The 13,610-nt window shown below is 45.0% G+C and overlaps 1 protein-coding gene across 3 annotated transcripts in view; it reads left to right on the forward strand.

Moving 5' to 3' along the window:
- Window positions 1-13,610, forward strand: part of LOC115120436 (phospholipid-transporting ATPase IH) — an 87,290-nt gene that overhangs the window by 59,067 nt on the left and 14,613 nt on the right. For all 3 annotated transcript variants that reach the window (XM_029649407.2, XM_029649479.2, XM_029649550.2), the window contains exons 15-18: window positions 1,803-1,874; window positions 2,520-2,593; window positions 9,188-9,291; window positions 11,640-11,821. In XM_029649407.2, the coding sequence (XP_029505267.1) occupies window positions 1,803-1,874; window positions 2,520-2,593; window positions 9,188-9,291; window positions 11,640-11,821 (432 nt within the window). The remainder of the gene's footprint in view (window positions 1-1,802; window positions 1,875-2,519; window positions 2,594-9,187; window positions 9,292-11,639; window positions 11,822-13,610) is intronic.

The following is a 13,610-nucleotide window of genomic DNA, read 5'->3' on the forward strand; positions in this document are numbered from 1 at the left end:
TGTTTTTAAATCAATTATTTGGTGACGTACATATATTTAGTTTTATCTAAAAAGGATAACCTTTTTAAATTTTTGTTTCACTTTTTATTTTTATGAAATTCACTGAGGAGGATAGTTCTCCCCTTCCTCTAAGGAGCCTCAATTGACACCAACTATTTTTGCACTGCAGGGCGCATTCAGACCTCACAATGTTCTTTGCACTTAAAATTGATTAAATTCCAAAATCGCTTTTGGAATTTCCAATTCTCCATGACTGTCTAGCTTTCGTTTCAATGACTTTTAGCAAGCTGGACAGAGTGACACCCTGCACTAGGCAATACACACATAGCAATAAACAAGAACGCAAATAGTCATGCTTTTTCTCACACCCATTCACGCATGTACGCACACACTGTACACACGCACTTAGTCATGCTCTTTCTATCTCACATGTAAGAACACATGCTCACATTTACAACGCCATGGTCTCTGGTCATGGTGGTGGGTCTGTTTAGGGTGCAGCTGATCATGCTATTGTACTGGACTCTGTCATAGTGGCCCTGTTGTAACGACCTCAATGCTGTACTGGATGGGTGTCTACTGTCAAGATGATATACACTACCAGTCAAAAGTTTGGACACACCTACTAATTCCAGGGTTTTTCTTTATTTTTACTATTGTCTACGTTGTAGAATAATAGTGAATACATCAAAACTACGAAATAACACATGGAATCATGTAGTAACCAAAAAAGTGTTAAAACGCATCTAAATATGATTTATATTTGAGAATCTTCAAAGTAGCCACCCTTTGCCTTGATGACAGCTTTGCAGACACTTGGCATTCTCTCAACCAGCTTCATGAGGTAGTCACCTGAAATGCATTTAAATTAACAGGTGTGCCTTGTTAAATGTTAATTTGCGGAATTTCTTTCCATCTTACTGCGTTTGAGCAAATCAATTGTGTTGTGACAAGGTAGGGGGGTATACAGAAGATAGCACTATTTGGTAAAAGACCAAGTCCGTATTATGGCAAGAACAGTTCAAATAAGCATAGAGAAATGACAGTCCATCATTACTTTAAGACATGAAGGTCAGTCAATCCAGAAAATGTTAAGAACTTTGAAAGCTTCTTCAAGTGCAGTCACAAAAACCATCAAGCGCTATGATGAAACTGGCTCTCATGAGGACCGCCACAGAAAAGGAAGACACCGAGTTACCTCTGCTGCAGAGGAAAAGTTCATCAGTTACCAGCCTCAGAAATTGCAGCCCAAATAAATGCTTCACTGAGTTCAAGTAACAGACACATCTCAACATGGTCGAATTGCTGCAAAGAAACCACCACTAAAGAACACCAATAAGAAGAAGATACTTGCTGGGCCAAAAAACACGAGCAACAGACATTAGACCGGTGGAGATCTGTCCTTTGGTCTGATGAGTCCAAATTTTAGATTTTTGATTCCAACCACCGTGTCTTTGTGAGACGCACAGTGGGTGAACGGATGGTTTCCGCATGTGTAGTTTCCACTGGGGCGCATGGAGGAAGAGGTGTCATGGTGTGTGGGTCCTTTGCTGGTGACACTGTCAGTGATTTATTTAGAATATTTTGGTTACTACATGTTTCCATATGTGTTATTTCATAGTGTTGATGTATTCACTATTATTCTACAATGTAGAAAATAGTAAAAATAGACAAAAACCCTTGAATGAGTAGATGTGTCCAAACTTTTGACTGGTACAAAGAGTGTGTGTGTATCTCCTTCTAACCTGCAGAACATTCTCTTCCCTCTCTACATTTTCACACATACACACATTCTCTCTCAGGTTGGGGTACACCTATCTGAGACTCAAAGACAGCCATATGGAAATACTCAATAAGGACGATGAGATTGAAAGGTAGGGCTTTGCTCAGAACATAATTCCTGATTGTTCCATCTTTTATTTTGGAGTTTCGTATTTCACAGCTTCCTATGAAACCATAGAGTATTCATGTTTAAGTTATGCATGCATAACTCAAGTTATTAATTGATTCCACATAATTGAAGTTCATTCTGACCATATTGCTGCCAATTGGCAAATCCTATGTGCTTTGGCTTGTGTGCAGGATGTCTGTAAACATTTTTAGCAAGAATTCAACTTCCTTATACTAAGACACCACTGCCAAGAAAAATGCATGTGAAACCCCAGTGAAAAGACACAGAGGTGTGTGGGAACAGAAGACTCCAGAATTGGTGGATTTATCAAGGGTTTAATTAGCCGGTCCCACAGGGACCACTTGTATAATATCAGTATCGACATCCCTCTCTGCAGTGGGCCGTCTATGAAATGTCCATTTTAAGAGAGAACGAAGGAGGAAGAAAGAGAGGGAGATGCAAAGTAATGGGAGGGAAAGAGGAGGATGATTCATCTATTATTATGACTTTTAATTTGACTATTCTGTTTTTGTCACTAGCCCCTCTTATTGCTGTGTACATTATTAGAGAATGTCCTGTGTATTATGTCTGGTACTAAGGGAGTTGTCTCCACCTGTGTGTGTTCCAGGTTTGAGCTGCTTCACGTGCTCAACTTTGACTCTGTCAGGAGGAGAATGAGCGTCATTGTCAAGTCTAGCTCAGGTAACACAAACTCTTACAAACATCATCTCATTCACATAATAATGGATAGAAACTCAGAGATTCAGATGTATACAATTAAACCTACAGTTGAAGTCGGAAGTTTTTACATACACCTTAGCCTATTACATTTAAACTCAGTTTTTCACAATTCCTGACATTTAATCGTAGTAAAAATTCTGTGTCTTAGGTTAGTTAGGATCACCACTTTATTTTAAGAATGTGAAATGTTAGAATAATAGTAGAGAGAATGATTTATTTCAGCTTTTATTTCCTTCATCACATTCCCAGCGGGTCAGAAGTTTACATACACTCAATTAGTATTTGGTAGCATTGCCTTTAAATTGTTTAACTTGGGTCAAACATTTAAGTCATTTAGCAGACGCTCTTATCCAGAGCGACTTACAAATTGGTGCATTCACCTTATGACATCCAGTGGAACAGTAGTGCATCTAAATCTTTTAAGGGGGGTGAGAGGGATTACTTTATCCTATCCTAGGTATTCCTTAAAGAGGTGGGGTTTCAGGTGTCTCCGGAAGGTGGTGATTGACTCCGCTGTCCTGGCGTCGTGAGGGAGTTTGTTCCACCATTGGGGGGCCAGAGCAGCGAACAGTTTTGACTGGGCTGAGCGGGAACTGTACTTCCTCAGTGGTAGGGAGGCGAGCAGGCCAGAGGTGGATGAACGCAGTGCCCTTGTTTGGGTGTAGGGCCTGATCAGAGCCTGGAGGTACTGAGGTGCCGTTCCCCTCACAGCTCCGTGAGCAAGCACCATGGTCTTGTAGCGGATGCGAGCTTCAACTGGAAGCCAGTGGAGAGAGCGGAGGAGCGGGGTGACGTGAGAGAACTTGGGAAGGTTGAACACCAGACGGGCTGCGGCGTTCTGGATGAGTTGTAGGGGTTTAATGGCACAGGCAGGGAGCCCAGCCAACAGCGAGTTGCAGTAATCCAGACGGGAGATGACAAGTGCCTGGATTAGGACCTGCGCCGCTTCCTGTGTGAGGCAGGGTCGTACTCTGCGGATGTTGTAGAGCATGAACCTACAGGAACGGGCCACCGCCTTGATGTTAGTTGAGAACGACAGGGTGTTGTCCAGGATCACGCCAAGGTTCTTAGCGCTCTGGGAGGAGGACACAATGGAGTTGTCAACCGTGATGGCGAGATCATGGAACGGGCAGTCCTTCCCCGGGAGGAAGAGCAGCTCCGTCTTGCCGAGGTTCAGCTTGAGGTGGTGATCCGTCATCCACACTGATATGTCTGCCAGACATGCAGAGATGCGATTCGCCACCTGGTCATCAGAAGGGGGAAAGGAGAAGATTAATTGTGTGTCGTCTGCATAGCAATGATAGGAGAGACCATGTGAGGTTATGACAGAGCCAAGTGACTTGGTGTATAGCGAGAATAGGAGAGGGCCTAGAACAGAGCCCTGGGGGACACCAGTGGTGAGAGCACTGTCAGGTAGGACGCAATCCAAGCGTGGGCCGCGCCGGAGATGCCCAACTCGGAGAGGGTGGAGAGGAGGATCTGATGGTTCACAGTATCGAAGGCAGCCGATAGGTCTAGAAGGATGAGAGCAGAGGAGAGAGAGTTAGCTTTAGCAGTGCGGAGCGCCTCCGTGATCCAGAGAAGAGCAGTCTCAGTTGAATGACTAGTCTTGAAACCTGACTGATTTGGATCAAGAAGGTCATTCTGAGAGAGATAGCGGGAGAGCTGGCCAAGGACGGCACGTTCAAGAGTTTTGGAGAGAAAAGAAAGAAGGGATACTGGTCTGTAGTTGTTGACATCGGAGGGATCGAGTGTAGGTTTTTTCAGAAGGGGTGCAACTCTCGCTCTCTTGAAGACGGAAGGGACGTAGCCAGCGGTCAGGGATGAGTTGATGAGCGAGGTGAGGTAAGGGAGAAGGTCTCCGGAAATGGTCTGGAGAAGAGAGGAGGGGATAGGGTCAAGCGGGCAGGTTGTTGGGCGGCCGGCCGTCACAAGACGCGAGATTTCATCTGGAGAGAGAGGGGAGAAAGAGGTCAGAGCACAGGGTAGGGCAGTGTGAGCAGAACCAGCGGTGTCGTTTGACTTAGCAAACGAGGATCGGATGTCGTCGACCTTCTTTTCAAAATGGTTGACGAAGTCATCTGCAGAGAGGGAGGGGGGGAGGAGGATTCAGGAGGGAGGAGAAGGTTGCAAAGAGCTTCCTAGGGTTAGAGGCAGATGCTTGGAATTTAGAGTGGTAGAAAGTGGCTTTAGCAGCAGAGAGAGAAGAGGAAAATGTAGAGAGGAGGGAGTGAAAGGATGTCAGGTCCGCAGGGAGGTGAGTTTTCCTCCATTTCCGCTCGGCTGCCCGGGCCCTGTTCTGTGATCTCGCAATGAGTCGTCGAGCCACGGAGCGGGAGGGGAGGACCGAGCCGGCCTGGAGGATAGGGGACATAGAGAGTCAAAGGATGCAGAAAGGGAGGAGAGGAGGGTTGAGGAGGCAGAATCAGGAGATAGGTTGGAGAAGGTTTGAGCAGAGGGAAGAGATGATAGGATGGAAGAGGAGAGAGTAGCGGGGGAGAGAGAGCGAAAGGTTGGGACGGCGCGATACCATCCCAGTAGGGGCAGTGTGGGAAGTGTTGGATGAGAGCGAGAGGGAAAAGGATACAATGTAGTGGTCGGAGACTTGGAGGGGAGTTGCAATGAGGTTAGTGGAAGAACAGCATCTAGTAAAGATGAGGTCGAGCGTATTTCCTGCCTTGTGAGTAGGGGGAAGGTGAGAGGGTGAGGTCAAAAGAGGAGAGGAGTGGAAAGAAGGAGGCAGAGAGGAATGAGTCAAAGGTAGACGTGGGGAGGTTAAAGTCGCCCAGAACTGTGAGAGGTGAGCCGTCCTCAGGAAAGGAGCTTATCAAGGCATCAAGCTCATTGATGAACTCTCCGAGGGAACCTGGAGGGCGATAAATGATAAGGATGTTAAGCTTGAAAGGGCTGGTAACTGTGACAGCATGGAATTCAAAGGAGGCGATAGACAGATGGGTAAGGGGAGAAAGAGAGAATGACCACTTGGGAGAGATGAGGATCCCGGTGCCACCACCCCGCTGACCAGAAGCTCTCGGGGTGTGCGAGAACACGTGGGCAGACGAAGAGAGAGCAGTAGGAGTAGCAGTGTTGTCTGTGGTGATCCATGTTTCCGTCAGTGCCAAGAAGTCGAGGACTGGAGGGAGGCATAGGCTGAGATGAACTCTGCCTTGTTGGCCGCAGATCGGCAGTTCCAGAGGCTACCGGAGACCTGGAACTCCACGTGGGTCGTGCGCGCTGGGACCACCAGATTAGGGTGGCCGCGGCCACGCGGTGTGGAGCGTTTGTATGGTCTGTGCAGAGAGGAGAGAACAGGGATAGACAGACACATAGTTGACAGGCTACACAAGAGGCTACGCTAATGCAAAGGAGATTGGAATGACAAGTGGACTACACGTCTCAAGTGTTCAGAAAGTTAAGCTTACGTAGCAAGAATCTTATTGACTAAAATGATTCAAATGATACAGTACTGCTGAAGTAGGCTAGCTGGCAGAGGCTGTGTTGTTGACTATGTAGGCTAGCTGGCATTGGCTGCGTTGTTGACACTACACTAATCAAGTCGTTCCGTTGAGTGTAATAGTTTCTACTGTGCTTCTATTCGGGGCTAGCTGGCTAGCTAGCAGTGTTGATTACGTTACGTTGCGTTAAAAGAACGACAATAGCTGGCTAGCTAACCTGGGAAATCGCTCTAGACTACACAATTATCTTTGATACAAAGACGGCTATGTAGCTAGCTATGTAGCTAGCTACGATCAAACAAATCAAGCCGTTGTACTGTAATGAAATGAAATGAAAAATGTGATACTACCTGTGGAGCGAAGCGAAATGCGACCGGATTGTTGAGTGCAGAAGTTCTGTTCGGTAGACGTTGGCTAGCTGTTGGCTAGCTAGCAGAGTCTCCTACGTTAAGGATGACAAATAGCTGGCTAGCTAACATCGGTAAATTAAGATAATCACTCTAAAACTACACACTCTAAACTACACAATTATCTTGGATACGAAGACAGCAAAGACAACTATGTAGCTAGCTAACACTACACTAATCAAGTCGTTCAGTTGAGTGTAATAGTTGTGCTGCTAATCGGTAGACAGTGGACTAGCTAACGGTGGACGTTAGCTAGCTGGCTAGCTGCAGGGCAGTGTAGACTGCGTTAGGACGACGAAATACGATAATTACGCAATTATCTATGATACAAAGACGGCTATGTAGCTAGCTAAGAAGAAATTGCTAAGATTAGACAAATCAAACATTTCAGGTAGCCTTCCACAAGCTTCCCACAATAAGTTGGGTGAATTTTGGCCCATTCCTTCTGACAGAGCTGGTGTAACTGAGTCAGGTTTGCTCGCACATGCTTTTTCAGTTCTGCCCACACATTTTCTATGGGATTGAGGTCAGGGCTTTGTGATGGCAAATCAGATCAAATCAAATTTATTTATATAGCCCTTCGTACATCAGCTGATATCTCAAAGTGCTGTACAGAAACCCAGCCTAAAACCCCAAACAGCAAGCAATGCAGGTGTAGAAGCACGGTGGCTAGGAAAAACTCCCTAGAAAGGCCAAAACCTAGGAAGAAACCTAGAGAGGAACCAGGCTATGTGGGGTGGCCAGTCCTCTTCTGGCTGTGCCGGGTGGAGATTATAACAGAACATGGCCAAGATGTTCAAATGTTCATAAATGACCAGCATGGTTGAATAATAATAAGGCAGAACAGTTGAAACTGGAGCAGCAGCACAGTCAGGTGGACTGGGGACAGCAAGGAGTCATCATCTCAGGTAGTCCTGGGGCACGGTCCTAGGGCTCAGGTCCTCCGAGAGAGAGAAAGAAAGAGAGAATTAGAGAGAGCATATGGGGGGTGGCCAGTCCTCTTCTGGCTGTGCCGGTGGAGATTATAACAGAACATGGCCAAGATGTTCAAATGTTCATAAATGACCAGCATGGTCGAATAATGATAAGGCAGAACAGTTGAAACTGGAGCAGCAGCATGGCCAGGTGGACTGGGGACAGCAAGGAGTCATCATGTCAGGTAGTCCTGGGGCATGGTCCTAGGGCTCAGGTCAGTTGAAACTGGAGCAGCAGCATGGCCAGGTGGACTGGGGACAGCAAGGAGTCATCATGTCAGGTAGTCCTGGGGCATGGTCCTAGGGCTCAGGTCCTCCGAGAGAGAGAAAGAAGGAGAGAATTAGAGAACGCACACTTAGATTCACACAGGACACCGAATAGGACAGGAGAAGTACTCCAGATATAACAAACTGACCCTAGCCCCCCGACACATAAACTACTGCAGCATTAATACTGGAGGCTGAGACAGGAGGGGTCAGGAGACACTGTGGCCCCATCCGAGGACACCCCCGGACAGGGCCAAACAGGAAGGATATAACCCCACCCACTTTGCCAAAGCACAGCCCCCACACCACTAGAGTGGCCACTCCAATACCTTGACTTTGTTGTCCTTAAGGGGTCAATGTCCATTTGGAAGACCCATTGCGACCAAAGTTTAACTTCCTGACTGATGTCATGAGATGTTGCTTCAACATATCCACCTAATTGTCCATCCTCATGATGCCATCTATTTTGTGAAGTGCACCAGTCCCTCCTGCAGCAAAGCACATCCATAACATGAGGCTGCCACCCCCGTGCTTCACGGTTGGGATGGTGTTCTTCGGCTTGCAAGCCTCCCCCTTTTTCCTCCAAACATAACGATGGTCATTATGGCCGAACAGTTCTATTTTTGTTTCATCAGACTAGAGGACATTTCTCCAATAAGTACAATCTTTGTCCCCATGTGCAGTTGCAAACCGTAGTCTAGCTTTTTTATGGTGGTTTTGTAGCAGTGGCTTCTTCCTTGCCGAGCAGCCTTTCAGGTTATGTCGATATAGGACTCGTTTTACTGTGGATATAGACACTTTTGTACCTGTTTCCTCCAGCATCTTCAAAAGGTCCTTTGCTGTTGTTCTGGGATTGATTTGTACTTTTTGCACCAAAGTACATTCATCTCTGGGAGACAGAACGCGTCTCCTTCCTGAGCGGTATGACGGCTGCGTGGTCCCATGGTGTTTATACTTGTGTACTATTGTTTGTACAAATGAACGTGGTACCTTCAGGCGTTTGGAAATTGCTCCCAATTGATGAACCAGACTTGTGGAGGTCAACAATTTTTTTTCTGAGGTCTTGGCTGAATTATTTTGATTTTCCCATGATGGCAAGCATAGGCGCTTAGTTTGAAGGTAGGCTATGAAATACATCCACAGGTACACCTCCAATTGACTCAAATGATGTCAATTAGCCTATCAGAAGCTTCTAAAGCCATGACATAATTTTCTGGAATTCTGACCCACTGAAATTGTGATACAGTGTATTATTAGTGAAATAATCTGTCTGTAAACAATTGTTGTAAAAATGACTTGTGTCATGCACAAAGTAGATGTCCTAACCGACTTGCCAAAACTATAGTTTGTTAACAAGACATTTTTGGAGTGGTTGAAAAGCGAGCTTTAATGACTCCAACCTAAGTGTATGTAAACTTCCGACTTCAACTGTGTGTGTTTATGTGTCCTCAGGGGAGTATCTGTTGTTCTGTAAAGGGGCAGACACCTCCATCTTTCCCAGGGTGGTGTCAGGGAAGGTGGAGCAGGTGAGGGCACGGGTGGAGCAGAATGCTGTGGTAAGTCTATACACACGTGTACACACACACACACACACACACACACACACACACACACACACACACACACACACACACACACACACACAGTCTCTATATAGCATCTTTTCTTTATACTGAGCAAAAATATAAACAGAACATGAAACAAACACTTTACATGAGCTGAAATAAAAGATCCCAGAAATGTTCCATATGCACAAAAAACGTATTTCTCTCAGACTTTGTGCAAAAATGTGTTTACACCCGTTAGTGAGCATTTCTCCAAGATAATCCACCCACCTGACAGATGTGGAATATTAAGAAGCTGATTAAACAGCATGATCATTTAAGAGGTGCCCCTCTAAAATGTGCTGTTTTGTCACACAACACAATGCCACAGATGTCTCAAGTTTTGAGGGAGCATGCAATTGGCATGCTGACTGCAGGAACACCACCAGATAATTTAATGTTCATTTCTCGACCATAAACTCCAATGTCTTTTTAGAGAATTTGGCAGTACGTCCAACCGGCCTCGCAACTGCAAACCATGTGTAACCACACCAGCCCAGGACCTCCACATCCGGGTTCTTCACCTGTGGAATTGTCTGAGACAGCTGATGAAACTGTGTTTTTGCACAACTGAAGAATTTCTGCACAAACTGTCAGAAACGGTCTCTGGGAAGCTCATCTGTGTGCTTGTCGTCCTCACCAGGGTCTTGACCAGACTGCAGTTTGGCGTCGTAACCGACTTCAGTGGGGAAATTCTCACCTTTGATGGCCACAGGCACACTGGAGAAGTGTGCTCTTCACGGATAAATCCCCGTTTCAAACATACTGGCCAGTGTGTGGTCGTGTGGGCGAGCGGTTTGCTTTTGTCAATGTTGTGAACAGGGTGCCCCATAGTGGCGGGGGGTCATGGTATGGGCAGGCATAAGCTACAGACAATGAACACAATTGCATTTTTATCAATAGTCAATGCACAGAGATACCGTGATGAAATTCCACCGCCATCACATGTTTCAGCATGATAATGCCCAGCCACATGTCACAAGGATCTGTACACAATTCCTGGAAGCTGAAAATGTCCCACTTCTTCCATAGCCTGCATACTCACCAGACATGTCACACATTGAGCATGGTTGATGCTCTGGATCGACGTGTACGACAGCGTCTTCCAATTCCCACCAATATCCAGCAACTTCGCACAGCCATTGAAGAGGATTGGGACAACATTCCACTGGCCACAATCAGCAGCCTGATCAAATCTATGCGAAGATGTGTGGCGCTGCATGAGGCAAATGGTGGTCACACCTATCTGTGACCAACAGATGCGTATCTGTATTCCAAATCATGTGAAATCCATAGATTGGAGCCAAATGAATGTATTTAAATTAACTGATTTCCTTATACGAACTGTAACTCAGTAAAATCTTTGAAATTGTTGCAAGTTGCATGTATATTTTTGTTAAGACACCAAAACCCTTAATCGCACACCGTAGCCCTAATACTTCTAATATGCCTCTACCGTAACCAAAACTCCAGATATATATCTTGAGTCTCAAAACCTTAAATCATATATCTGCTATGGTCATAGTACTGTGGCTGCTATTACCTTCAAGGGGCAATTCACTGTTGAAGCAATAGAATTGCACTCACCGCCAATAGTTTTCATAAAAAGCTGAGGGATGGGGCTGGAGAAATGTAACCACTCTCAAATTCATAAACCGCCGTGGATGCAAGGACTGACTATGATATGAAAGTACAGCTTTATTTATTGTTTTGTGGCTATACAGTATGTTTACATTTACTTTGTTTACAAACATTGGAGTAAAACAAGCTTATGTTGGGTTCTGATGGGGTACGACAGTTGAACTTAGCTCATGAGGCATTTATAAGCGGTGGTGGGAAAAGTACCACATTTGTCATACTTGAGTAAAAGTGAAGATGCATTAATAGATGACTCAAGTGAATGTGAAAGTCACCCAGTAAAATACTACTTGAGTCAAAGTTTAAAAGTATTTGGTTTTAAATATACTTGAGTATCATAAGTAAAATTCCTTATGTTCAGCAAACCAGTCGGCACCAATTAAAATAAAATAAAATGAACATGTATGGGAAAATGTATGGTGTAAAAAGTCCATTCTTTTCTTTCGGAATGTAGTGAAGTAAATGTTGTCAAAAACATAAATAGTAGAGGAAAGTACCGATACCCAAAAAACAACTTAGATATAAACAATGGTGTAAAGTACATAAGTTATGCTGTTCAAGAATAGGTCCAGAAATGGATGTAGCAACTGCAGATTGCCCCTTATAACAGGTATCATCTTAATCTCTTTCACTCAACTGAGTCTCTTGTTTACCTCTGTCAGGAGGGCTTACGGACCCTGTGTGTGGCCTACAGAAGTCTGTCCCCAGCGGAGTACGAGGAGGCATGTCATCAGCTGAGCGACGCCAAGCTGGCCCTGAAGGACAGGGAGCAACGGCTGGCGCAAGCCTATGACCTCATTGAGAGGGACTTCACCCTGCTGGGGGCTACGGCCGTGGAGGACAGGTAGGATAAAGGGGGGGTTGGAGATACGAGGTGGTGAGAGAGGGAGGAGGGGGAAGGAATGAGAGGAAGATGGAAAGCAGGAGTTGTGAAGAAAAAGGGAGCGGGAGAGAGGGAAAGGAGATTCAGGGAAAAACAGCAGGAGGGGAGAGGGGGAAAGAGTGGGTAAAAGTAAGAGAGTGGGTAAAAGTAAGAGAGTGGTTAAAAGAAGTGAGAGAGAGGAGAGAGGGAAAGAGTGGGTAAAATAAGTGAGAGAGAGGAGAGAGGGAAAGAGTGGGTAAAAGAAGTGAGAGAGAGGAGAGAGGGAAAGAGTGGGTAAAAGAAGTGAGAGAGAGGAGAGGGGGAAAGAGTGGGTAAAAGAAGTGAGAGAGAGGAGAGAGGGAAAGAGTGGGTAAAAGAAGTGAGAGAGAGGAGAGAGGGAAAGAGTGGGTAAAAGAAGTGAGAGAGGGAAAGAGTGGGTAAAAGTAAGAGAGTGGGTAAAAGAAGTGAGAGAGAAGAGAGAGGGAAAGAGTGGGTAAAAGTAAGAGTGGGTAAAAGTAAGAGAGTGGGTAAAAGTAAGAGAGTGGGTAAAAGAAGTGAGAGAGAGGGAAAGAGTGGGTAAATGTAAGAGAGTGGGTAAAATAAGTGAGAGAGAAGAGAGACGGAAAGAGTGGGTAAAAGTAAGAGAGTGGGTAAAAGTAAGAGAGAGAGGAGAGAGGGAAAGAGTGGGTAAAAAGTGAGAGAGAGGAGAGAGGGAAAGAGTGGGTAAAAGAAGTGAGAGAGGGAAAGAGTGGGTAAAAGTAAGAGAGTGGGTAAAAGAAGTGAGAGAGAAGAGAGAGGGAAAGAGTGGGTAAAAGTAAGAGAGTGGGTAAAAGTAAGAGAGTGGGTAAAAGTAAGAGAGTGGGTAAAAGAAGTGAGAGAGAGGGAAAGAGTGGGTAAATGTAAGAGAGTGGGTAAAATAAGTGAGAGAGAAGAGAGACGGAAAGAGTGGGTAAAAGTAAGAGAGTGGGTAAAAGTAAGAGAGAGAGGAGAGAGGGAAAGAGTGGGTAAAAGAAGTGAGAGAGAGGAGAGAGGGAAAGAGTGGGTAAAAGTAAGAGAGTGGGTAAAAGAAGTGGGAGAGAGGGAAAGAGTGGGTAAAAAAGTAAGAAAGTGGGTAAAAGAAGTGAGAGAGAAGAGAGAGGGAAAGAGTGGGTAAAAGTAAGAGAGTGGGTAAAAGAAGCGAGAGAGAGGAGAGAGGGAAAGAGTGGGTAAAAGTAAGAGAGAGAGAGGAGAGATGGAAAGAGTGGGTAAAAGTAAGAGAGTGGGTAAAAGTAAGAGAGTGGGTAAAAGTAAGAGAGTGAGTAAAAGAAGCGAGAGATGTAAAAGGGAGATTTACCAACATGGATTTCCTGATTGATGACCACTTGTTTTCCTAATCGACTAGCCCTCTGATGTATGATACACATTGACCTGGCCTTGTATAGATTAGTCATCAATAACCGGACTGAGTTGATCATTTTGTTAACCCATCGGCTGCTGGCCGAGGAGACTTATTGACTACAGTAGTTCTCAATGACCACAAAGGAAATACTCTAACTCCTTCTCGGCCTTGATTGTTTTTACAATGGTGTGGAATCAATGTACAATTTTTAATCAGGAGGTTTTCTCTTGAATTGATATAGCTATATGTTATATTTTTAAATAATAAATATAGAGCGAATAGGGTGAAAACGAATATTGTTGATCAATAATGTCATCATTTCTATCTTGCGTACTTTGAAACGTCCATACAGCCTATTGTGACGTGTAATTCTAACAACCTATTGACTGCTGT

The sequence above is a fragment of the Oncorhynchus nerka genome, linkage group LG1 (genome assembly GCF_034236695.1).
Source record: "Oncorhynchus nerka isolate Pitt River linkage group LG1, Oner_Uvic_2.0, whole genome shotgun sequence".
In the NCBI taxonomy this organism is placed as follows: Eukaryota; Metazoa; Chordata; class Actinopteri; order Salmoniformes; family Salmonidae; genus Oncorhynchus; species Oncorhynchus nerka.